The 27,150-nt window shown below is 44.5% G+C and overlaps 1 protein-coding gene across 2 annotated transcripts in view; it reads right to left on the bottom strand.

Moving 5' to 3' along the window:
* Nucleotides 1–24,515, bottom strand: part of SPATA13 (spermatogenesis associated 13) — a 223,041-nt gene extending 198,526 nt beyond the window's left edge. For both annotated transcript variants that reach the window (XM_061133466.1, XM_061133468.1), the window contains exon 1: nt 24,489–24,515. In XM_061133466.1, the coding sequence (XP_060989449.1) occupies nt 24,489–24,500 (12 nt within the window). In that variant the 5' untranslated portion in view covers nt 24,501–24,515. The remainder of the gene's footprint in view (nt 1–24,488) is intronic.
* Between the last annotated feature and the right edge of the window lie 2,635 nt (nt 24,516–27,150).

Here is a 27,150-nt window from a genome sequence, read left to right as displayed (position 1 = left end):
TGTTTCCTCCAATTTGGGTCAAGCTTAGCTCTCAAGTGTCCGGTTACTTTGGAGTTATTCTGCTCCTGAACCAGACGCTCCCATGCTCCCCAGACTCCAGCGTCTTATTTGCAATCCCAAGCTTCCGCGTTTCCATCGTGACAGAAATAAGCCAGCAGGCTTTCCTCAGCCAGCCACCCCGTGAACAAACACAAAATGAAACCCAAGGTGTTTGTCATCGCTCCCTGGGAAACCGCTGGCAGAGGCAAAGGGGGCTGACCCCGGCCACACCCTCCTCCTGCAGGGCCACGTGAGTCACTGTGAGAAGCCACGCCCTGTGTACACAGCACACAGGGTGACTGTGGGTGAAAAGTGACCTAAAAATGGAGCAGAGGGACCCGGAGAAGCAACTGCCCAAAGAGAAGCCTGTCCACACAGTGCTGAGAAGACCCTGAAGACCCGGGAGTCAGTTTCCCCGGCCTGGAATGTTGCACGCAGTGCAACAAGTGAAGAATGCTCCACACAGACATAAAAAGAGAGTTTTCTAGAGTTGACTGAGATGATCAGGTCCCCAGGGCAGGTCACCATCTTAGTCATCGTTGCATCCACGACACCTGGTGCACTGATCCTGCAGACACCCGACGTGTGTTTATCACTGTCCTTTCTGATTATTACAAACATTAATTTTGTTGGATATTCCCCAGCCTGGACAGAGGAGCCTGGGGGCGCTGCAGTCCATGGGGTCCCAAAGTGTCACTTTCACTTTGCTTTACTTTCCACAGCCTGAAGACCATGTAATTACCTTAGGTCACTTAATTTTTCTTTTTCTGATTCCAAGTTCACCAAGCTGGTAACAGATGTGTACCTCCACCCCACCCCCATCTTGCCATCTGGAAAATCCCCGGAGTGTGGATGTAGGGATTCTGGTCCACCCTTCACTCTAAGTCAATACATTTGTACTGGAATCCCGGCCTCTGAGATGTACCCATATGAATCAGTTCTCTAGAATCAGATTAGCTCCAGGCAAACTGATACAATCGAGTTTCTGAGCCAGTAAAGCCAACAACAAGCTCCTGGTCTGCGCTAAATCTCTCCAGTGACCCCTGCGGCAGAGGGCAGCTCCTGTCTAAACCATGGGCCTGGCCCGGCTCCAGCACCACGGCTATCCACTGGAGGGCTTCCCACCAACAGCAGGTCTGATTGTGGCATAAATAAATAAGTAAATCACAACTAAACACATAACAAGCTTTAACACTTTGGCTACTTCGTACAGTAAAAGGTATTGAGCAATGGAAGCGAATGCAACAAAGTGGGTGAACACGCAGGCTTTGCAGATCAGAAGAGCTAAGATCGTATTTTGGGTTGTTAACTTCTGAATTTAAGCAAATTACTAAATGTTTCTGAATCTTGATTTTCTCTGTGGAGTTGAGGTAATAAGGCTACCTATTTCGTTAGGTTTGAAGGGGATAATCTACACCATACCTTTGACTGCTGGCAACAGAGTGGACAAGAGAACCTAAAAAGCATCTCACTACAGAACACCTAGGAATGCAAGAGTTGACATTTTTTAAATCGTCTTTTAAAATGCATGGATGAGTAGCCAGAGAGTACAGCATTCCTATGGAATCAGGAATGAAGCTGTAGGACAGATCCAGGGAAATGAGAGATTACCGACCATTCATCTAGCCTTAAGGGCCGAAAGCGTCAATCTCAGCAGAAGCCTGGGTGGTGGGGGGGTTAGTTCGGGTGAGAATCGGAGGGATCAAGAAAGGCAAGACATATAATAGGCTCTGCCCTTCAGAGAAATGTTAATAGGGAAACATAAACACCCTACAATCAGCAGGCGAAGGAAGCAATCATCTGTCTTGGTTTGGCTTTCAGAGGAAGGGAAAAAAGTCTCCCGACCTGGGTCGTCAGATACAGCAAATAAAAACACAGGGGGCTGCAGATTTCCTCCCCTGAATGTGAAGGGCACAGAACATCAGACTTCTAGAAGAATATATGTAGGAGACACTGACTTTGGGATAGGCGAGGAGACTCACAAGGAGTATTAATCATAAAAGGAAGAAGACAGAATGCATTAAGAACTTCTGTTCCTCAAGATACTGTAAAAACAGTCGAAATGTCAACTCACACACTGGGGAGAAGATATTTGGGGTTTACATAATAGAGAATTAGTATCCAAAACATATGAAGAACAAGCAAGCCAATTTTTTTAAAAAGGACAAAATATATGATCAGATAGTCTACTGAAAAGAAAGGTAAATGGCTAATAATTATGTAAAAGGATGCTCAACTTCCTTAGAAGTCATAAAAGGAAAATCCAAATCATAATGAGGTACCATTTGATAACTAGTAAACTGCAGAAATTTGTAAACTGAGAATACCGAACTTCAGTGATAGCTACTTCTGGTTTTAAGTACAAATTAGTACAAACACCTTGGGAAAGAGTTTAAGATTATTTATTATAACTGAATAACAACTCCAGTATAATCCAGTAACTCCTAAATGGATGCCCTAGGAATCTTGTACTCAGATTCTGGGAGACATGAACAGAATGTGTTGCAGACAGAAGTGTGTCTGCAACAGTTAAGACTGGAAATAACTCAAATCTTCATCTGTAGGAGAAAAAAGATGCACACACATAGCTTCTGGGATTAAGTACAACACCAAGAAATACTTTAGTAAAAATGGATATGCAGTCTGGTTGCTAAAAAGCAATTAGAAGGAAAATGTCCCTCTGTTCTAAAGAGCAGCCTTTATTGAAGACCCAAGTCTGTTTGAACCATCTCCACCTGTTTTTTGAAGCTATTGTCCTGTAATTGAAGTTATTGTCCTGTTCCTTTTATATAAAAGCCCATACCATACATTTTTGCTTGAGTTTAATTCCAGGAAAGTTTCTGATTCTGCATGTGTTCATCAAATGGGAATACATCCTGGCCACAGATTTTCAAAGCCTCTCAAAGTACTCTAAGGAGTACTTAGTAAAGACAATTGTCTTAGTAAAGACAATCAAAGCATCTAACTACGAATCATTTTTAAAAGATCACTTTCAACTACATTTTAAATTCTAAAAATGCTTCATTGAGTTTGTAAAACTATGACTAATAAATATAAAGATTTGCTAAGAACCCAAGCCTAGCATGTGCTCAGTCAATATTTGGTGAATAATGCCTAGGAACAGGGAACGCGAACATTTTGCCTAAATCTAGCCCCACTGACCTTTAAACACTACTGGGACATGCTATGGGCTTGAGACCCACCAGGGGACACCGCAGGTAGCAAAGGACACGCTTCCCACCAGGGTTCTGCAAGCACCGGCCAAGGGTTCACCTGGCCACACTTTGACATTCAAAGCAATAACAGACAAGTCCTCCAGCATTTATGGGTTATCACAACGCATCCCCACGTACCTTTTCTGCCTGATATTCTCATCATCACCTTCATGTGACCTATGCTTCAAGCAAGCCAGATTCTTCAGCATTCTCTACACTCACACGGTTCTCGGCACTTAGACAATTTCCCATCTCCATCTATCACACCCTAGAAGCCCCCCTGCCCCTCACCCCATCCCCATGCCATTCTTAAATGCCACCTCCTTCACCCTGACTTTCTGGGTGCCATCTCTCTGTTCTGAAACTCCATAGCACTTTTTTTTTTAACAGTTCTTATAGATCATGTTCTACAGCTCATTTGTAATGCAAATGTACATACATACAAACATACACACATTTACGAAACATTTGAATTCTTTATCTTTATATCCCCCTTTAAAAGAGTACCTTGTAAATAAAAGCTTAAAAGAATTCATTGAATTTAACTGCAATATTTATCAGTTATATGCATATATTTTGTTTTAATAGGAATCAAAAACTATGTCACTGCTTATTTTTCAATACATCGCATTATATATATATATATATATTTTTTTGCTATCGCATTATATTTTGAAGGTCAGATTACCTGAAGTATTTACCTGGTTTGTTGAAGTTCAAATGTTTCATTTAAGGTTCAACAGCTCCCTCTGGTGGCCATAGAAGGAAACTGGGTTTGCTGGCCATGAGAGGTTTAGTCAAGCCAGCATTTCAATTTACTTTTCAAACTTGAATTTGAAGTGATTCTCAATCAATTTCAGTTTTGAGGTTATCAAAACCTTCAATTTTGAGATTGCCACTGAGTGATAAATTTTATTTGGCATAAAAGTGTCATTTTTAGGCCAGGAATAAACGTAAGCAGTTATTTGAAATTTAGGTCAGTGCTTTCCATTTCAAACTGTAAACTTGCTTTAAAAAAATATTAATATAGTTTCATTTAAGTTGTCATAAAATACTCGATTAAGGTTAGAAAGCAAAAGTTTTCAGACTTTTTCCATGCATGGGAGTGAATAAATCTGGGAATTCAGTGAGAATACAAATAGGTTTCTGCTGTCCTTTTTCCTACTTTGGAATAATATTAACTGCAGAGAAGTTAAAAGCTCAAGCATTCTAACAAGACAAGCAAATGCTTAAGTTGGAAATGGAACTATTTCTTTATTATCTTTTTGGTTTTAATTTCCAGGAGAAGCTTTATTCAGATGAAATACTTTTAAACATTTTAAATGAAACTTATAACCATGCATTCAATTGATTCAGCAAATATGACATATATTGGGCATTGGCTTAACTGGGGTTGTCTTGGAGGCTGGAGGGGACTAATTTTAAAAAGTAAGCATGTTCCTTGCCCTCTTGGAGCTTACAGTCTGGGGTTTTATTGGGGTGGGGAGAATAAATAAAAAGTAAATGTGCAGTATAAGTGCTATGAAGAAAGAAGGAAAGGCAAAGAGACACCCCTTGGGGGTAGACGGAACATGCTCTTCAGGCCAGCTTGGTCCAACGCCTCCACAGTGATGAGAAGCCCTCTGTTTCAAGTGAATAAAACAAAGGAATAAGCCAGGAAACTATCTATAGGAAGAGCTTTCCAGGCTATGAGAAGAGAAAGGCCTGGGGCAGCAGAGCCTGGCGTGCTCAAAGAACAGCAGAAGGGCCAACGTGGTTTCACCTGAAAGGGAGGAGGTGAGATGAACCGGAGAGGTGGGTAGGGCCAGGTCACTTAGAGATTGGCAGCCAGAGTCAAGGCTTTAGCATGGGTCTAAATTACTATGACACTTATGGCTGGACTTTCCTTGGGGGCATGCTCTACGTTCTTTACTCCTCTTGAGGAATGAAAATAAACTAGCCAACCTAGAAGGATAAAACCAAGAAAGTTATTCCTGGCACCAATTGTTCTATTATTTATTATAGGACATGGAACAATTTAAAACAAAGAACTAAGTAACATCCTAAACGTTAAACCCACAGTACAGCTCCCACTGAGGTCCAAATCCCTCAGGTCACTGTGCCTATAGTGGGACGTTCTTCATGCCAGCAACTCTGGCTGTTGAGGGCTCTGCACTCAGGGGGGCTTCCTAGCAGGGCGGCTGGAGTCTACCTCGCACCATGAGAACAGAAGCTTCAAGAAAGGCAGAGAGTCTGAATCCTGACATGGACAAAGCCCCAGCTGGCCCGAGGATTCCAAAGAGGGGCTCCTGGGAGAAAGGGGTGGCCATTCTGAACCCCTGCCTTTGCTGGCTCTTTCCCCCTGAATTCCCATGGTTGCATAGAACCTCTAAACTGCCAGGGGGCCCAGCAATTACTTCCAAACATCACACTTTTAGAAATGCTCCTATAGCATTTTATTTTGAAATAAAATCTAATCTCAGAGGCAAAATTTTCATTAATGATATTTATTCCTAATTGTGAAGGATGTACAAGGGAAAAAAAGGAAACCCACTGTCTGATACGTTTGATGCATTTAGCACATGACATTTAAAAGTGTTTGATATGGCTGAATAAATACATTTCTTAACGATGTGTTTATCAAAAAATGAAACAACAAAAAACATGTAGAAATTATAACTGGTTCTACTGCTATCAAATTTGTAGTGATTATACAGTTTTAAAAATACATACTGCATTTCTCTTTCATAAAAGTCATAAACCTTCAGGCTCCCTCTTCTTTAGAAACACACTGACTTTCCCTCAGTACCACCCAAGCTGTGACCTCACGCCTCTGATATCCACCCAGTCAGGGGCTGGGTCGGGGCTTGGCATTCACCTTCATCTTGAACACTGAAAACATCCTCATAAAACAGACAGAGTACCTTTTAATAGTTTATCATACTTCTTTTCACCTGAGTGTACGCCAGGTGATTTTGAAGTAAGATACAAAAATTTCTGGTTATCCATTCATATAACATGCAAAACTTTGGAATCCAAATGCCATAATGTGATTTTTCCACAAACCAAATAGTTAAAAATTCAAAGAGAAGATATTACATTGGCAGAATATAGGAGAAAAAATAGCCTCTTCATTTCAGGTCAATTGCAAATGGTAAATTTACATTTCCGGAAAGCTCGATGGTGCTCTAATTAATAATCCTGTTTGAACTTCAAACAAGTCAGTGATCTCTGAGCTGATAAGCTGTACCTTAGTCGTCAGCAGTAGCTATTAATGGATAGACCTTTTTGGATTTCTGACATATAAATGTAATCTCAAGCTGAACTTTCTAAGTTTTGCATTGTTGAGCTTGGTTAAAGTGCCGTCCACTTTACTTGGGAAATAAGGAATACAAAGGGCTATTTCACACAATAAGTAAATGGCAAGTAAACACCTTGTTAGCTGGGAAATAATGCTAATATTTAACTGACCCTCCACATCACTCGAAATCACTGTACCACATTCACTACCAACCTCTCACTTAATAGAATTTCAGATAGTTACTCACAAACTGTATTTTCTCTGTGTTTCAATGGAAAACCCATGGAATGTAGCAGACTTACGGCTGCTCCCTGCTCTGAACGAAGTCTCTTACCTGTATCGGTTCTTTTTTTATGGGTGCTGTCACACAGATGTGTTACGTGTTTTTTCATTTATTGTTTAATGTTCCTCCTATCCAGAAGTGAGTCTGAGTATGATGGCTGCATATTGGAACAGGTGATAATTATGCAAGACATGCTGTACTGTGGTTTAGAAGGTCAACTCAAAAGGTCAAGGGAGTGGAAGTCTTTATTAAGCAGGAAAGAAATGTCAGTTATGCCACTGTGTGCAGAGCAAGGAACCCACTCCTCCATTGACAAAAATGCCGAGGCTGTTACTTCTTGTGTCTCGTAGGCAACTTTGATGGTCTGTTGACAAATCTGAAAGAATGTGCAGTCCTTGGGAAATGCCCTTCTAAACACTGTGTCCTCAGCCCCTTCTCGTGACATTTACCAGCTGTTTTTCACTGTGATTATTTGTGACAATTTGATGAACTCAAACCTTCCCCACCCCCATGTCCCTGCTCCAAGAGTGATCCAAAGACAAATTTCTTCCCTCACCCGGCAGGACAGCTCTGTAACTGCATCTCTTCACCAACCATCGCATAATCCACAAGCATCCTTAAACTTGTTTTCACTTCATAATTGTAAATACTCTCTCTCCTGCTTCAGTCTGAGCCCCTGCCTAGGACCCCTCAGTCTAGGCACTATGTGGGCGTTCTGTTGGTCTAAGACACCAGGCAATTCTCACGCTGTCCAAAACGAGCCCTGACTCTCACCTCAGAGCACATGCACTTCCTTTAGGAACAAAGTTTCATATGTCCATCCAGATCAGTTAAACATTATAAAAATGTGAGAATTAAACCAATGTTGCAATGTGAGCACTTATACAAGCTGTCCAAGCACAGAATTTCTTTTTACTGTTAAATGCTGGTGTCATCAAAAAAAAAAGAGAGAAATTGAAAAATCATGAAACATATCTACTACCTCCCCAACTTCAGAGAAATCTCTCTCACCCCCCAAATAGCTAGTGCTTGAGCAGAGTAAGTGAACTTAGTCTCTGAGCCTAATCTGCTGTTCTGATGTAACCACTCGCCCTCATCCCAGGCTGCTGTGAGCCGGGGTGGGCTGAGTGGGGGTGGGGGGTTCTATGGAAAAGTGCCTTGGACCCCTTGGAAGGGACTCCAGTTGGTTTCTGTCCCTCTCACTAAAAGATATGCTTCCTGGGTAAATTCTTACTTGTCTCAGCCTCATGGGTTTGAATCTGTGGTCCAAGAACATAATGTGTGTGGTCTGCTAGGGGCAGGGGGATGCTCAATGTACAGGTGATCCCCTCCCCTGGCTGGGAGTGTCATGGGCAGAAGCCGGCACCAAGCGTGGGGCATCTGGAAGGGGCTTCCTGGGGGTGGGGGGCGTTGCCTCTTATTTGCAGGCAGGTCTGGTTGGCATCAGTGTGCTTATGAGGGCATACGTCCGACTCCGTGCACGATACACTTAAACAAAGCAGCATGTGCGCACCACCGACACGGTCATGGCCTCGTTAGTAGGGGATCCGCTAAAACCATTCACAAAAACAGTCTTACGTGTAAGACTGATGCCTGGACAGGAAATGTCACCAAGCAGACCCCAGGATGTTCTGTCCTTCTGTGCGAGGCCACGAGCTCTGACCTGCGGGCACACAGCGTCAGGCGTGGAATCCTGAGGGTCCTTGTGGGCCACGCTGCGGGGCAGGATGTGTTCATGACCTGCACGGAGCTGGATCCTTTCACCCTTTGTGCAGCAACTCAGTCGTTGATGTTTTCAAGCCACATCTTTTCTGGTGCCTCCCGTCTTTCCCAAAGGCACAGGTGACAACACCATCATGGGGGGTCAGCACACGACACGAGTAAAAGTGAGACGTCCCAGCTAGAAATATGACCAGACGAAGATGCCCTTGAAAATTACACTTTAAAATGAACACAGACTGGTTCAGAGCAGAGACATCCAACATCGCCTTAAGTATATGACGGACCCCAGGCCTGGAGAACCCGAGTACAGCAGACAAGGGACTCAACCAATGTGGACAATATGGAACCAGGCAGAGCGCGCTGGGCAAAAAGGCGAGCATGGCAGGAATGCACCCTTGGGGGCAGGTGCGTGGGTATGAGGAGGGGGCCACACGTCTCAGGGACAATAACATCGCTGAGAATCTGTGAAGGTGACAACAAACTATCACTCTAAACACCGTTTATGTGTCAACCGAGTCTTCTCAACAACTGCAGGAGGTAGGTCTGTCTGTAAGCGTCTCCATTCTACAGAGGGGTAAACTGAGGCCACACCATGAGGCAGTATCAGGAGGTCCAGTCCCTGACCACGGCCCCACCTGGCCCCTTAGCTCCTTCCTCCCGCCTGCAGGCTAACAGAGCCACCCCATCACACAGAACCAGCTCGTCCCCCTGGGTCAGGGTCCGGCAGGAGACTGTATGGCCAGATGGCCAGTGTCCTCTTCCATCTGTGAGCTTGGCTGACCTGAGGCCATCCCTGAAATGGGGGTACTGTGTTCTAGCCAACAGATCAGGTTTCTGACCCCTATGACATTTCGAATTTGCATCAGTTGATCTCAACCAGAACCACTTGAGGCACTTTCGAAAAAATGCTAATTAGATCAGAGTCTCTGGGTCTTCCCTGGTTGGCTCCGTGGTAAAGAATCTGCCAGTGCAGGAGACACAGGTTCGATCCCTGATCCAGGAAGATCCTGCATGATGCTGAGCTGCTAAGCCTGAGTGCCAAAACTATTAAGCCCCTGGGCCTAGAACCTGTACTCCACAATAAGAGAAGCCTGCGCACTGCAACTGGAGAGTAACCCCTGCTCGCCACAACTAGAGAAAAGCATGCACAGCAACAAAGACACAGCACAGCTAAAAACAACAAATTAATCATTTAAAAAAATCAGAGTCTCTGATTGAGGAACCTAAGCACTGGTATTTTCAAAGCTCCCCACATGGGTGTGCAGGCAGGTAGGACTAAAGCCCAGCCTGAGATGACAGAGGGCCCCGTAGCTGTGAGTCAGGGTCCTGCAGAGATGCTGAAAAGGGACATGTTATAAGGGTTGGTTCACACACCACGAAGGCTGATGAGTCCAAGAGCTGCAGTGTGAGTCTGGAGGCTGGAGGCCCAGAGGCCTGAAGGCCGAGCTCTAGTCTGAGCCTGCAGGAGAGAGCAGAGCCATCCAGCTGGATGACAGAGGGGCAGGCTCTCCTCGCTCGGCCCTGCTGTCTGCTCAGGCCTCTGGGAGACCGGATGAGGCCCCCATATTCGGACGGTCGTCCGCCTTACTAAGTCCACCACCTCAAATGAGAAACTCATCTCGTCTAGAAATTCCATCCCGGAGACATTCAGAATAATGTTAACCAAGTGTCTGGGCACCCTGTGGACAAACGGGCACACGGCGTTCATCACCGCAGAGCCCTGCTCACACAGCGTCTGCCTGTGTCCAGGTCTCTTCTTTGGACATGTCTACACATAAAATCCTAAGGGCTATGCTGTCATTTTCACTTTCAGGGCATTGCCTGTCAGGATAAATGGTCACACATCTTTTCAATGACACATCCCAATAAGGAAAACTGTTAAAATTCTACACATCCCTATACACACTTATTTATTCATTTATAAATTATATTAAGGTTCTATTAGATGAGGAGATATATACATTCTGATAGATTCTGGGAGGCCCTTGGACAGTAAGGAGATCAAACCAGTCAATCCTAAAGGAAACATCCCTGAATATTCATTGGAAGGACTGATGCTGAAGCTGCAGCTGAAGCTCCAACACTTGGGCCACCTGATGCAAAGAGCCAGTTCACTGGAAAAGACCCTGATGCTGGGAAATATTGAAGGTAGGAGGAGAAGGGGGGCAACAGAGGATGAGAGGGTTAGATAGCATCACTGATTCAATGGACATGAGTTTGAGCAAACTCCAGAGATCGTGAAGGACAGGGAAGCCTGGTGTGCTGATGTCCACGGGGCCACAAAAAGTCAGACAGGCCTTAGCGACTAAACAACACCACTCTGACATACATACAGATGCACATCTATGGACATAAATATACGTGCATGTATGTGTACCTGTGTGTGTACACACATTCTGACACTTTCTGCCCACCCAAGAGGAGTACTCTCACTCCCACTTTGGAGATGACAGGTATAGACGACGCACTGGGTCTTCGATGTCAGGGTCACTGCTGACTTCAGGCTTCTTTGTGGGCGGCATGAGGCTGGGTGCCTGGAGCACATGGTGATGTGTGCTGAGACATCACATGGGGCAGAGGTCTGACGGACATGCCTGTAATTAAAGGAGCCATCTTACTCTCGGCCATGCTGATGCTGCTGGAGGAATTTCAGGGCTTGCGCTGAGACCTCTAGCTGTTACCTGACTCCCTGGATGTGCTCCTGGGACCCTGGGGTCAACGTGGTTGTGACCCCGAGACCCGGCCAGTGCAGCCTGCACTCCAGAGTCCCAGGTGCCAAGAGGCCATGGAATCTGGGGCTGTAGGGCCCTCCCCAGGCCTGCAAGGGGTGCTGGCAATCCGGTCACAGGTCACTTTGCTTTCTTTTTCTGAAACTGCTTCCCCCTGATTGCATTCTTTTCAGGCCTCATCATACCTGTAACCACCGCTGCCAACACCTTTCCCTGGTCTGTGAGCAGGTGTGAAGGCCTGCTTTGTTGTTGCTGTTCAGTCACTCAGTTATATCCGACTCTTTGCGACCCCATTGACTGCAGCACACCAGGCTTCCCTGCCCTTCACTATCTTCCAGAGTTTGCTCAGATTCATGTCCATTGGGGTCAGTGATGCCATCCAACCCTCTCATCCTCTGTCGTCTCCTTCCTCTGCCCTCAATCTTTCCCAGCATCAGGGTCGTTTCCAATGAGTCGGTTCTTTGCATCAGGTGGCCAAAGTATTGGAGCTTCAGCTTCAGCATCAATCCTTCCAGTGAATCAGTTCAATTCAGTTCAATTCAATCACTCAGTTGCATCCGACTCTTTGCGGCCCCATGGACTGCAGCACACCAGATTTCCCTGTCCATCAACATATTCAGGGTTGATTTCCTTTAGGACTGACTGGTTTGATCTCCTTGCACTCTCAAGAGTGAAAGCCTGATATTTTCCGGCTATTTTTCAGTGCATCCTGAGTTACACATCATCTAGTGTTAGTGCACCCACCTTTTGAAAGATGAGTAAGTCCTAAATAACATTAAAGCACACTGTGACAATAGATATACTTCCTTTTGTATGTAACCTCTTCCATAAAGCCTCCTACAGCTCCCACCTCCTAAAGTCTGTCCCCTTGATAAAACTGTTGTCACGGAGCCAGCATTTGGTCACTGTTGAAGAGCAGGTCTCACTGTTCTTAGACAAAGTTCCTGTTCACAGCAGTTCCAAAAGCCTCCCACAGGCTGTGGAAAGGATGCCAAACCAATGCATATTTTCAACAACAGCCAATATAGAGAAGAGGGAGGAAAAACTCAACAGTCCAACTGAGACATGAACAAAGGAAATGAAGATGGCCCCAGTGAAAGAAAATGCAATGGCCCCGAAACACTCAGCATTTATTCCAGACATGAGAAAAGTCCATCACAACTGTACCGAGATAGCATTCTCCACCACGAGATGAGCAGAGATGAGGAGTTTGGTGATGCCGTTTTTAGTGAGGGGCGGGAAGCAGGTGGTCTCTGGGCTGGGTGCAAGTGGGGACTACATTCACAGAGGACAAATTGGCAACAGCTGAAACTTTATGATGCCTGTAACATTTCATTTTAGCAAATCCATTTCAAGAAGTTTGTTTACTGGATAGCCTAATGCAGGTGTCAAATGATCTAAGTTTGCAATTATTCACTGAAATACAGAAATAACCTGACCTCATCACTGGAGAGCTGGTTTATACAGTATGCTATAGCCATAGAACAGAATGCTAAACAGCCATTAAAAAGAATTAAAAAGGTGGAACTAACACAAAAGTCCATCTACAGATGAATGGATAAAACCAATGCAGTATATACATACAATGGAATATTACTCAGCCATTAAAATGAAATGACATTCTGATATATGCTACAACATGGATAAATCTTAAGGATATTATGCTAAGTGAAATAAGCCAGACACAAAAGGACAGCATTTGTATGATCTGCTTACTTTCAAAGGGCTTCCCAGGTGGCTCAGTGGTAAAGAATACACCTGCCAAGCAGGAAACAAGCTTTGATCCCTGGGTTGGGAAGATCCCCTGAAAAGGAAATGACATCCCACTCCTGTATTCTTGTCTGGGAAATCCCAAGGACAGAGGAGCCTGGTGGGCTACAGTCCATGGGATTGCAAACAGTTGGACACGACTTAGCAACTAAACAACAACAACAACTTATTTTCAGATAGCTGGAATAGTCAAACTCTCAGAGACAGAAAGTAGAATGGGCTTAACCAAAGGCCAGGGGGAGAGGGAGTTAGTATTTAATGGGGATGGAGCTTCAACTGGAATGATGAAAAGTTCTAGGGATAAGTAGTGGTGATGGTTGCATAACAAGGTGTATGTATGTAATGCCACAGGAAATTTTCATGTACACTTGAAAATGGAACATTTCATGTTATGTATATTTTACCACAATAAAAATAAAAGAATGAAAGAGTGTTCTTATGTACTGATATGAAATACATCATTAATATATCATCACATATCAAATACATCATAATGTATCAAGTATAATATATTAATATCATCTCTGAAATATATAATTGAGTAAAAATAAAAGATCCAGAATACTATGTATACCATCTCATCACCTGTGTAAAAATAGAGGGGAATAGAAGACAACACACTTCCCTATATAGGTGCAGACTTTTTCTGAAGCATATGGAAAAACTGGAAATACCAGCCATTCCCAGGGGTGCAGCTGGGTGCCCCGGAAAGTTTAGTGGGGTGAAAGGCTGCAGGAGAGAGGAGACTACTTTTCAGTAAATGTTGTTTCATATCCTCTAACATTGTAGCATGTAAATAAACTATATAAAATTCATATTTAAAAATTAAAACAAAAATTTTAAATTAATACACTTTCAAATTTTTTCAATAGTTTCTTCTTGCTTTCCTAAAAACTCCATCTTTCCCACTATGATAATCCATGTTTAAACGATCAGTTTATTAAAAATATATTCTTTAGTAAACTATTTGAATATATCTTTATGTTCAAGTAGCAATTAAACTATCAGGAACACCAGATTTTTAATATAAAAGAGGCTATTGACTCCTAAGCTTCCAATTTTAGAGTTCCACTAAAAAGTATAGTTTTTACAAGAAACTCTATCATTATTTAACAGTTTTTGAAAATTCTTTCACTTCTCTCATTTTTTAACAGGAAAAAAAGAGTCTTAGGTCATTGTCTAAAGGAATTTGCCCTTCTTTTTCTTTTCTTTTTAAACAGATTCTCACTGTTGATGGCATTTTAATTTTTCTTGCTTGTTATCCTCATATCTTAATGTATGGCTTGCAGTGTAGCTTTGAAGATTGGCCAATTTGAAATTAAAATTTGTACAGATATTATTTATTGTGGCCAAGAAAACTGTTTATACTTTAGCTAATCAAACTATCAAACTTCCCAAATTCATGGTTTCACCTCCCAATTTGTCAACACTTAATTGCATAACCAAATTATTACTGGTCAAATCATGTCTTTCAGGGGGAAAAATGCCTCATTCAGTGGCTGATTGCCTGAGTTGGCTGAAGACAAACAGTGTTGGAAGAATGATTTGTTTGGGCAGATTCCCAGAGCTAATAGTGATTAATACAATATTTAATGTTAGAAATGTTTCAACTTTACTTTGAAGAATATATTCCCATAATCAGGGGAACTGCTGATTTTCACAACATTCCAGTTGTCTTTTATCCCACAAAAAGTGTGTGTATCTCAGAGGCAGTGTGATTTCTTGTTTTCAAGTTACATACATATTCAAGATCTAGACAGGAAAAAAATTTCCTTTTTTCCCCCGTGAGGTTGGACGCTAGCTCTGCCATTTAGTCAGTGTGCCCTCTGACAGGTGACGGAATTTCTCTGTGCTTCACCTTAATAACCCCGACAGAAAAATGACAACAGCCCCAAGTGCCGTGTACTTTCTATAGTAAAAGTCTGGTTCATAGTCAGTGCTCATTCATGTCATTTCCCTTTCTTTATTTTAAAAAAAAGATATTTTTTTATACTAAGAATTAAGTGTATCCCAACACATTTCTTAAAATTGTAACCAACACAGTCAGAAGTTTTGTTAATTTCTCCCATCTGGGTGTAACACTGGTGAGATGGAATTAGTTATCTAAGCAAAGTATTGAGTTAGAATTCCTCTCCCCTGATACAGGGAAAAGAAAGAAAAGTCCACTGCTTGGATCTGGGGCAGAAATCAAGGAGAAAACTGTATTTATGTCTCATGCTGATGCTATGGGTACACTCAGCTCATAAACCAAAATATTCTTACTTAACTACAGGTCAAAATATGCATTTTCCCTAAGATTTGCTTAATTGGAAGCTTTCGTGGATTTCTCTTTTTCCTTTCAAAATCAATAAATATATAATTAGAAAGGGAAAAAAATTTTCTAAAACACCATGTTTACTACCTAGATAGAGACACAGCTATTACAAAGAAACCTGATAAACAAGACTCCAAGATGATAAATTCCATAAACTGAGAGATCTATATTCACTAGGCAGATTCAATTAGCTTCCATTTAGTTCAGTCCTCTTGTTCATTTAAAGTATAAATTCAAAACACCAAAACTTTTCAAAATTCCCTACTCAGTGTAAAATGATGAAAATTGTGCTTCTCTTTGTGTCTGCTGTAATTCAGTGGACAAGGAGATCCTTCCATGTTTCCAATCAAAGGAAATGCCAGGCACTTGCGCTGGGGAAACATCCCAAGATGCTTTCCTTGAGATGGAACGTAATAACCACAGAAACAGTCTCCATGGCCTGACGGTTTCTCAAGGCTGAGATCTCACAGCCAAGACATGGAAGCCAAGCGCATCCGGAGACAATTTTATTCTTACAAGGCATGAACCAAAAGAATAAGTTAAGGAAAACTAATTCTCACCTCTACACCTGTCCTGGTGATACTTTCTCAGGGTTATGTGTGGATTCAGGGGGGTAAGACCATCACTGACTATGACGGTCTCATGGGGCCACCAGGAGACTCACTGATGGGTACTTGACAAGCATTTGGGGTTCTTAGAGGTGACACATTCCATTTTAGGCTGCCTTTTAGAAAGAGCAGAATTCCAGACACAATGAAACTTCAGAAATCATCTAATCAAGTCCCTCCTCTTAACAGATAAAAAAAAGATCTCTGGGAACTTGGCTTGCTAAAATATGTTAATTTGTGTTAGAGATGACACGTTCACCCAGGTCTCCCCACCTTCCTCTAATGCTCGTTCCGCTATGCCTTGGCTCTCCAAATAAAATTCTCAGCTGCCCTGATCTTCACATCACAAAGGCTTGCTGCTCAAAAATACATTTCACCTGCTGCAGGTTCAGAATACATTTTCTTTACAAATAGGATAACAGAACAGATCCTGGGCCAGCCCCAAATACCTAGCACAAGCAGAGGAAGCAGTTTGGCACAGTGTATAAAGAATCCACCTGGCAATGCAGGGGACATGGGTTCGATCCGTGATCTGGGAAGATTCAACATGCCATGGAGTCACTAAGCCTGTGTGCCACAACTTCTGAGCATGTGCTCTAGAGCCCGCACATCCTCACTAGTGAAGCCTGAGTGCCTAGAGCCCCTGCTCCACAGCAAGAGACGCTACCACAGGGAGAAGCCTGTGTACCTCAATGAAGAGTAGCTCCCACTCATTGCAACTAGAGAAAAGCCAAAGCCCATGCAGCAACAAAGACCCAGCGCAATGAAAAGCAATAAAACAACTTAACTCCCTACAACAGAATTGACTGCGCAAACTTGAAGTGTCAGCAACAATGGAATCAGAGACTCAGCTTTTCCCTGCCCAGGACCCTCCAGCTGCAGATCTCTGCTGACCATCATACAGGGGTTCTGGGCCCCTGTGGGTGAGGAGTGGGGAGTTCAGTCATGGGGAGTATGGGCTTCCGGGGCCATAACCCCAGGGAACATGCCTGTATCCCAGAGCTGGCCTCCCAGCAACATGTGTTTTTCTTTCCCTTCATCTCCTGGTAAGAGTCAATTGCCGGTGCCCTATCTTGTCACCACCTCGGGTTTGGATGAGGACTTTTCTCCTCTCTGCCCTGCTGTGGCCGTCCACACAGCCTCCTGTTCTTATATTGCCTACATATCCTTCTGCCCTTGAAATGAACACTCAGGCAGTCTTTTTAACGGCTTTCCAAGGATTTGTGAACTCTATCAGTGAGGAGAGAGTAGAAATGACTCCCTCTTCTGCTCTTTTGGCCCTGTTCCTCCTGTTTTTCCTTCAAATCCTGATGGAGTCCCAGAAGCATAAAGGCTTCAAATGCTGTGACCAGATCCACTTTGGTGTAAACATGTCCAGCGAGCATGGAACAGTGGAAAAGCAAGAAAGGAACAGATTAGGAGATTGGGGTGATGGGTACTTGAAGGGGATTCCCATCTGGGAAGCCATGCTGAGAAAGGGGATGCAGTTCCCTGGCTGAGAACCCCTTGAGCAGCGGTTATTGCTGGCTTCCCAGGTGGCTCAGAAGGAAAGAATCCACCTGCCAATGCAGGGGACCTAAGAGACTCAGGTTCAATCCCTGGGTCGGGAAGATCCCCTGGAGGAAGAAATGGCAACCCACTCCAGTATTCTTGCCTGAAGAATCCCATGGAGAGAGGAGCCTGGCGGGCTACAGTTCATGGGGTCGCAAAGAGCTGGACACAACTAAAGCAACTTAGCACGTGCACTCTTATGCTTGGGTGCACGACAGGGCCTCTGATTGTACTTTCTTATTTTTCACATCTGTTTAGCCTGAACTAGAGTATCAGCTGCTTGAGGAGGAAGCCTATGACATGTCTTCTCATGTCCTGCAGCCTAAAAAGACCGTGAGTCACTCATGAATACTCAATGAAAGCCTGGGAACTTCCAGGCCCCTTCAAGGTCATGACCTTCTCCAGTAACTGAAGGAATGAGGGGTACTTCACCAGGCCAAAACCTGGGGCGTCACAGTCAGCCACAAACAGTAGTTTCTCCTTGTTCTTCACGCATCTGTGTTGGCATCTTTCCTCCTAACTTGAGGGGAGTGCCTCTCAGGGGGGGTTTAATTAAAAGTGTTCTAGAACCAGCCGTTGGACAGACCAACCCACCTTCTGGACCTGTGCCAGCCAATTTGCACAACTGACCAGGGAGAAACGTCTGGCTTGAATCAGAAGGGGAAACACACAGTTCTGCCCTTCAGGAACTTGCACTAGCTTCCAAGGCTGACTTTTCAAACTCCAGGCGCTGGCATCCAGCCCCTCACTAATGAAGTACACTTTGCTCTGAGAAGGAGGCCTTCTTTTTTGGCTGGGTTAACAATAGCTGGTCCACACAAGCCTGTTTCTGAACGCACCCATCATGGAAGCTGCTGGATCCCATCCAAAGAGCTCATCTGGAAAGCTGCTGGTATTCCTGGAAATACATTCTCTGGTATGGACATTTCAGATCAGAGTCCACGGTCTCACAATTGGAAGTAAATACAACAGCCATCAAAAATCATGACTCAGGACAGTGCCATAAAGACATAAAAGTGTCCAACTCTTTGCGACCCTATGGACTATAGCCCGGCTCCTCTGTCCATGGGATTCTCCAAGCAAGAATACTGGAGTGGGTTGCCATGACCTCCTCCAGGGGATCTTCCCAACCCAGGGATGGAACTTGGGTCTCCCGCATTGCAGGCAGATTATTTACCATTTGAGCTACCTGGGAAGCCCCAAAGACACAAATAACAACACATAACTTAGGAGAGTCTGGGGCAGCTTTCCTGGGACTGTGACAGCAACAGATTCCTCACAACAGACAGGGTTCCCATTCAATTTACCAAAAAGAGCAAAGAAATGAGCTATTAATACTAAGACTTTTAGCAAATGACCAGCTATTCTAGGCAAAAAAGTGGACAGCCACACTCTACCTTTTCTGAAGGCACAATAGGAAGGACATCAGGGAGACAGACAAAAGTCCTTTGAGAGCCTGACAACTGGTGAATATAGAAATTTCTGTTGCAGGAAATTCTGGAACTTTCTTGGGTCATCTTGAAACCTTGCCTGGATTCCTGCCCCCCTGAGGCAGGTCCTGTGGGGTCCACCCATGGGCCAGCACTGGTCACAGCATTGCAGGCTTCCCTCTGGACCTGGATACTCTATGACCACAGCATTTTAATAATTTGAGCCTTTGCAAGCATTCCAGTTATAACCTTGTAAGTTGTTCAGTGCCTCAGAGAAAACCTTCAGATTCTTCTGGCCACCATCCCAGAGCCTAAAACACAACACCAAGCATATCTTGTTAGAAATAAGCATGGAAAATGCCATGCAGATGGAAGGCTGCCCTGGCTTTTATCTTCATGGCTCTGAGGGTTGTAAAACCTATGCTTCCTTGTCCTTTCAGCACTGTGACTTCGTGTGTATAGGATTTATCATGCCCCACAGGCAGTGCATGTGACTCATATCAGTCCACAGCTCAAAAAAGGCAGCCACATCTCACCTAGCAGGAAACATGGGGTCATGATCAGCTTCATCTGCCCTGTCAAAACGTGACAAGGAAGCTGGCCCTGCAGAGGTGAGAGTAAAAATAAACTATGAAGCAAGCTAAACACAGAAGAACTCAGTTCTGAATCTCTTTGTTTTCTTTCCAGTGGAATATACTGATGTGAAAAATTGCCGCAACTCACCCAAACATTGATTGGTGCCAGAAGAGAAAACTAATGGGAAGCATACAGCAATTGAAATAGGTCTGGTCTTCAGAGTCATAGACTGAGTTCACTTTCCTTAGTCTCTATTATGGGATAAAATGAGCTCCCTTAAAATTCATATTGTTGAAGTCCTAAACCCCAGGACCTCTGAATGTGACTGTATTTGATGGGACCTTCAAAGAGGCAATTAGAGTAAAATAAGGTCAGATGGGTGGTGTGCTAAGTCATTTGAGTCGTGTCCAACTCTTTGCGACCCCATGGACTGTAACCTCTCAGGCTCACTCTGTCCATGGAATTCTCCATGCACAAACATTGGAATGGGTTACCATTTCCTTCTCCAGGGGATCTTCTTGACTTAGGGATCGAACCTGAGTCTCCTGCATTGGCAGGAGGATTGTTTACCCACAGAGCCACCTGGGAAGCCCAAATGGGTGGGCCCTAAGCCAATATGACAGGTGTTATAAGGAGAAAAGATTAGAACAGAGACACACACTCAGAGTGCAGACAAGAGGCAGCACCGTTCAGCCTAAGGGAGAGTTCTTGGCAAAAACCAGCCTTGCTGACTGCCAGCCGCCAGAGCTGTGACACGTGGTCTAAGCCGGCCAGTCCGGGATACTCCATTACAGCAGCCCAGTGGACCAGCACACCTCTCTCTGGGTCTCCTTGCTACCAGTTCTAAACACTGGCTCCTTCTTTCATAGACTTCATTTCACTCTTTTTCTAACTCTTACTTTCTTTTGCTCCACTGAGCCTGGCTCCATCTCCTCCTTTCTTCTTTCTGCTTCTTTCTTGTCTTTTAAAAAAAGGTTCCCTCCCCTTTCTCCCAGACAGAGGTGGAGCCTGGGGGTGGTAACGGGGAGACAAAGGATTTTGCACACAGCCTAACTGGGTCTGTCAAGAGGCTCAGGCTTGGTCCCCAAAGCACACGGGTGTGTCTGCTTTGCAAGGGCATCACGCAGAATCACCTGACCTCATCAGAAGATGTGACTCTCCCTTTCTGGGTGACTCTGACCAAGTCACTCAACTTCTCTGAGTATCTGTTTTCTCATCTATTAAACAATGGTGATGCAAATTCCTGTGAAGAGGTTTAGGACAACTCTCCCCAAACGTGCCACTTTGGCACATGGATTGTTTTGCACTGAAGACAATAAGGCCCCAAAAGACTTAGGAGGGGCTTTTGACCTCCCCCTCACCTGGCGCTAGTGGTAAAGAATCCACAGATCCTCTTGCAGATGATGACAAACAATGTCACAGGGAGTCCTATGGATGGACGTTGGTGATGGTCACACAACAGTGTGAATGCATATGGTGGTTCAGTGGTAAACAACCCGCCTGCCAACACAGAAGACCTAAGAGACCTGGGTTCAATCCTTGAGTCAATAAAGATACTCTGGAGAAGGGAATGGTTACCCACTCCATTATTATTGCCTGGAGAACCCCATAGACAGAGAAGCCTGGCACGCTACAGTCCACAGGGTCTCAAAAAGTCAGACGTGACTGAAGCAACTTAGCATGCATGCAGCTTCCTACAGGAATTTAGACTGAGGCCTGACTCAGAGAGAGTGTTATTACAGAGAGAACTTTTATCTGAATGACTGATCTGTACAGCAAACCAACTACCAAACTTACCAAACATCTGTTTTCTCATTGTCCTGGGAATGACCCCTTGCCCATGGGAGCCTCAGGCCCCTATCCCTTTCCTCAGCTCAGGATGTTACAGAAGCCTCAGCTCCCAGACTTGTCCTTGGGTCTCACATCTTTGGGGCTCCTCTACATATATAACTAAATTTGTTTTCTCCTATTAATCCTTCTTATGTCAATTTAATTATCAGATTAGACAAAGAACCCAGAAGGATGGAAGAAAAAGTTTTTCTCCCTGACACTTGCATGGTTGTTGTAAGGTTCAATTAAGATAATACACTGGAAAATAATTTATATACTAGTCACCATAACTCTTGTTAATTCTTTTCTTACCTTTTGCCATCATCTATAGTTAATTAATTTGGATAAAAATTTCTATCTGCAAAGTAGGTACTGCCTAGAATTTTAGAGTGTGGTGGCATGAAAAAAAACTTAGAATTTCTATGACTCTGAATATACATATTTTAAAGGATTATTTCTACTATATATCTCATTGACCTGATAAAGTTTATTTTTGTTTCTCCTGCCAGTTAATAATTATGAAGAATGTTGCACTTGGTATTAAGAGGAGGATTCTAAAGACACAAAAGATCTGGTTTCTGTAATCTGTTCAGGAAAATAATATTTTAACTGTAAAAACACTTAAAAAAATATTTTACAGTGGTTTTCAGGGCTGTGATGGGGTGTTGGTAGCCAAATCTAACTGCAGGTCAAGCCAGGTACCTGAACTTTCTAGGACAACTTTTCATAAGGCAATTTCCAATTATCACCCATCTAAAGACAATGCCAGGAAAGACTAACAAATCTGATTGAAAAGATTTAAAATCAGGAAAGATAATAAAAACATGAATAATAACTAAGTATATATTTTGCTTTAAAGAAGTTTAATTCTGTAACAGTTTGTACTTTAGAATACACAAGTACCTCCAATATCTTTAATACATGATTTTAATAACCAGATCTTAATTTTCTTACTAACCTCTTAGGAACCCCTAAGAAAAAAAGATTATTGATGATAGCAACAGTCCAGTTGCTATCCAGTTGCAACAGTCCAGGAAAACCATACCTTCTTCAAAAATGAAATTGAAATCTGAGTTTTGAAATACCTTGCTTTAGAAACAGTTCAACCAAAAAGAAAATTACATAGGTTTCTTTTTTTTTTTTTTTGGTGGAAATTCACAAACTTCAAAGATAATTTGGTTTGTAGGGACATTGGGTCAAATGGTTTAACGCTTCAGAAGCAGGATGTCATAGCAACCATGTTTGAATTTAGATCCTGACTTAACCACTTACTGACTGTAAGTCCTAGGGAAAATCACTGTACTTTTCTGAGCATCACCTTCCTCATATTCTCAATGGGTACCTTTGCCTTGAGAGGGCAAGCATGGTCAGGGCACCACCTCCTTTCAGTAACAGAGGCCATTCTGAGTGGATTCCTAAGTGAGAAAGTATCATAGTGGATTCGGATCACTTACCAGCCTTCGCCGCTCCCCAAATGGTGAGTTTTTCTAATTCAACTTTGTCCCTCTCACCACTCACTCCTTTTCTCTCAAGTCCAGCAAGGTACACAGCATGGATTAGAACCCCAACCCATGTCTGATGAATGAATACACGAATAACTAAATAACACATAGATAAGTTTAAAATGGAGGCAGAGGAAGAAAGAGCCTAGTGTGTAGAATACATCTTAAGTACTGGTAGCAGATCCATGTCTTTGGCAAACAATTTAAATCTGGAGAAACAGATGAAAAACACCAAAGAAAAACCCCTCTTAGCTATAGGAGGATAAAAGGAAAAGAGAGTAGGTGCAAGTCCTACTGTAGCTGTCAGTCACTGCTTGGAAAAGATTATTCAAATTCTTTGCCAATCTTTTTCTGTAGTGTATAGCTAAAACAATCTTTTAAATAACAAGCCAAAAGTATTCAGCACATTTACATGTAAGAAAAAACCCAATGAGGGTCTTTCCTGCTGGTCCAGTGGTGAAGAATCCATCCTGCAATTCAACAGACATGGGCTTAATTCCTGGTCCAGGAAGATCCCACATACCTTGGAGCAACTAAGTCAGTGGGTCACAACTACTAAGCCCGTGCTCTAGAGCCCACCCTACTAAAGTACGGGTGCCTAGAGCCTCTGCTGTGCAAGAGAAGCCACGGCAATGAGAAGCCTATGCACCACTACTAGAGAGTAGCCCCACTCGCAGCAACTAGAGAAACCTCGTTTGCCGCAAAAAAGCCCCAGAGCATTCAAAACATAAAATAAATAAATAAATCTTTTTTTTTTTAAGGGAAAAAAGAGAAAGTACCCGGGGGGGGGGGGGGCGGGTGGAGAAATGAAGTTAATTCTCTCACATACTTTTAAAGAGTCGTGTCTCTCTAAAACATTTTAAGATGCAACTGTCTGAATTTTAATATTGTATGTGCTTTACTTTGGCAAAGATTCTTTATTAATATGCCCAAAAGGCCGAAGGTCCATTCGTTTTCATGAATTCAAACCAGGTTCTCGGTTTAGTTTTTATAAGTGATAATAATTAAGGGATATCCACGTAAACGAAGAAACAAAAATACTTCTTTTTGTTGGTGCTTTAGAAAGGATATCGTCTAACTTTTTCACGTCTTCCTTCTGACCACAATCCAAGTATTTTCAAAAACAGAGTATTAAAGCATCGAGTAGGCGGTAGCCTAGAAGCCTGGTTACCTAACAGCGCTGCCAATAGGCTGCAGTCAGCCCGGAGCCAAGCGTCAAAGAAACACCAGACTTTGTGGCTGGTCCTCTGAGCAGCTACTGAGATGCCGCGAACCCCTCCCCGTGTTCCTACGTCGTCTGGCAACCCGAGCACGCCGCGGCTCGACCCCGCCCCCGCTGCCACGGCGACGCACGCCGCGATCGGGCCCCGCCCCCGATGCCATGGCAACGCAGGCTGCGGGTGGTGCTCGAGCCTCCCAGGCACAGTTCCGCGCTTGCGCTGCACCTGCTGTGGCCGCGGCAACTTCTCAAACCTCCGACTCGGCCAGTGCTGCGGCCGCGCTCTCACGCCGCTCCTTCGCCTACTCTCAGCCTCGCTTTAGAGAGTGGGCACGGACGCGGGATTTCACCACCTGCTGCTTGGCGGTCCCCTTTCCAAGAGTGAGGGCAGAGGGACCGCCCGTGCAGAAACCCGCTTACCTTTCTCAGCATCCCTCCACGTCAGCGGGGTCTCCGGCGGGATCGCCCACCCCGCGCCGAGGTCGGGTGGGAAGGAGGTCACGGGGAAACAGAAGGGGAACTCGGCCCCGGCGGGCGCCGCCGCGAGGACACCTGCGTCCCAGTCATTTGCACGACAAAGGGGAGACCTTCGGCTGCTTGGGCGGGAGACGGTGAACCGGTCCGGCTGCTACCTTCCCGACCGAGTTCAGACGGGCTCCGAAGGGCTGTTCAGACTCCACGTTTCCGAAGCGACCAACATCCAGGGGCTCCTCTGCCGGGGCGAGCACGCCTCCGGGGCTCCGGGCTGCGCTATTGTTCGCCGGCCGTGCAGGGCGTGGTGGAGGCTGGGGGCGGCCGGAGCCGTTAAAGGCCGACAGAGGTTGAATTTCTTGCAGGGCTTTCCTCTAGTGCTTCCTCCCAGCCCCTCGCTGCTGCATATTCATAAGGAGGCGGGGCCGCTTGCATCTCTTTTGAATCCTCGGGGTTGATGAAATCCAGGCGAAGTGGAGATGATTTCATCTGGAAACAAACACTAAGAGGAGGACGGGGTGGGGAAGGAGTAACGTAAGTAAGCAAACAGAGGGGTCCTGTTTCAGTCACCCCCCCAGCCCCCCAGGCATCCAGGGCGCACACATGCACACACAGGACCTTCCTCAATTCCTGAACGGAGCAAAGGAAGCTTCAAGGAGAGTCTCACTAAGTCCCTTGGTCCTAACTGGAGTAGTAGACTAATTGGGGAATTTGACTGGGGGCACGGATTTTTAACAGATGATTTGATCTATGTGCTCCTTCCTCATGCCAAAGAGAGCAGTTAAAAATTATATATGCAGACCTTACTCATTACATCCATTTTATTGAGTTTCATTATAATTGTCTGCTTTTAATGTGCAGCCCTCCACCAGGCTTTAAAAAAAAACAAAAAAACAGATTTTTCTGGGCTTCCCTGATGGCTCAGAGGTAAAGAACCCATCTGCCAGTGCAGGAGACACAAGTTTGATTCCTGGTGTGGGTAGATCCCACAAGTATCAGAGCAGCTAAGCCCATGCACCACAACTACTACCACAATTTCCCTAGACTTAACAAGTGGTCCTCCAAAAGGGCTTCTCTTTCCTCCCTGAAATGTCCACCAGGGGCATCATCACTGAATTGTATCACAGACTTCAGATCTAGCTGCTCCTCATAGCACAGGTGGTCCCTGAGGAGGTGACCTGAGGAATGCAGAAACTCTTCTGCTTAACACTTGACCCCCAAACGACCTGCTTTCACCACAGAATTCACTTCTCTGTGTTAAAGTCCTGTAGAGAAATCCCTGTTAAGATGTAAGTTTGTTAGCCAAAAGATGTGACCCGAGCTCATTTCCCCTCACTATTTACAGCTGGTTAGACTTGTGGATGGGCTTCCCTGGTGACTAATCAGTAAAGAATCTGCCTGCAATGCAGGAGATGCAGGAGACACGGGTTTGATCCTTGGGTTGGGAAGATCCCCTGAAGGAGAGCATGGCAACCCACTCCAGTATTCTTGCCTGAAGAATCCCATGGACAGAGGAGCCTGGCGGGCTACAGTCCGTGGGGTCACAGAGAGTCAGGCACAACTGAAGTGACTGAGCACAGCACAGACTCATGGCTGTTAGAAATCCCCTCATTCTGCAGGTCCTCACTGCTGCCTACCTACTAGTGAACAGTGGGTGCTGGGGAGGCAGATGACAATGAAATAGCCCAGGGCACTGCCCTGGGAGCCAACCTTCTAGTACCAGACAAACTACCACAAACAAAAAGTTACAGTTATCATCACTGCAGAGAAAAATAAAGCCATGTAGAAAGGCAGGTGCTTGAGGCCCAGAGGGTACAGCGGTGCCATGACTTCCTGGACGGAACCAACCGAGATTGAGTCCAGGTGTTCTGACGGGGTTTTAGGCTCGTTCTGTGGTCACCAACTGTGTGGCATTTTGAATTGCCCTTCTGAGTTTCTGTTTCCTCTTAGAGCAAACAAACGAAAGGCTGGGCTACCTTTTTAGTAGTTTTCAGTGGTCAGGGAAGGTTACTGTGCTGATGGCAGGCACACGGAGGGGCAGAGGGTCTGACGGTGTGGTCAGATGGTCAGTGCATGGATGCTGTGGTCAGATTACTAGGCGAGACCCTTCACCTCTGAGTCTAGTTGCCCCCGTTGTAAACTTGGGTAATAATATCCACCTCAGACATGCTGGGAATTTTAAATAAAGGGACAAAAAATAATAGGATTAGCTATTGTAATAATGTCTCACCTTCTGAAGGGCAGCCCACTGGCATATCCTTGAAAGGGTGTTTGCTTGACTATGAGAACTGACGTTGCTTTCCAGCCTTGACCCTTGTCTCTAGTCTGTCCTTGCAAAGGGAAGTAGAATGTGAGGGACAGGCTAAGACCTACGGATGCCCCCTCTGGCACTCTTTGTGCATCATCACTTGGCCGCAGTCACCTCTAATCATTGCACAGATTCAAAAGAGAATCTGAGCACGGTTTTCCTTAGTGCTGTAGTCACTTCTAGAGAGTTAATAAAATCACTGTGAGACATAAAGACAAAAATACACCCCCATTCTATTCTAATCTGATGCCCTGCACATGCCATGCATGTGTTGTAAGTACTTGCTAACTGTCCTGTTGACCA

This window comes from Dama dama, chromosome 30 (genome assembly GCF_033118175.1).
Source record: "Dama dama isolate Ldn47 chromosome 30, ASM3311817v1, whole genome shotgun sequence".
Lineage (NCBI taxonomy): Eukaryota > Metazoa > Chordata > Mammalia > Artiodactyla > Cervidae > Dama > Dama dama.
The sequence above is the reverse complement of the archived record's forward strand: the minus strand, read 5'-3'. Positions and strand labels throughout refer to the sequence as shown.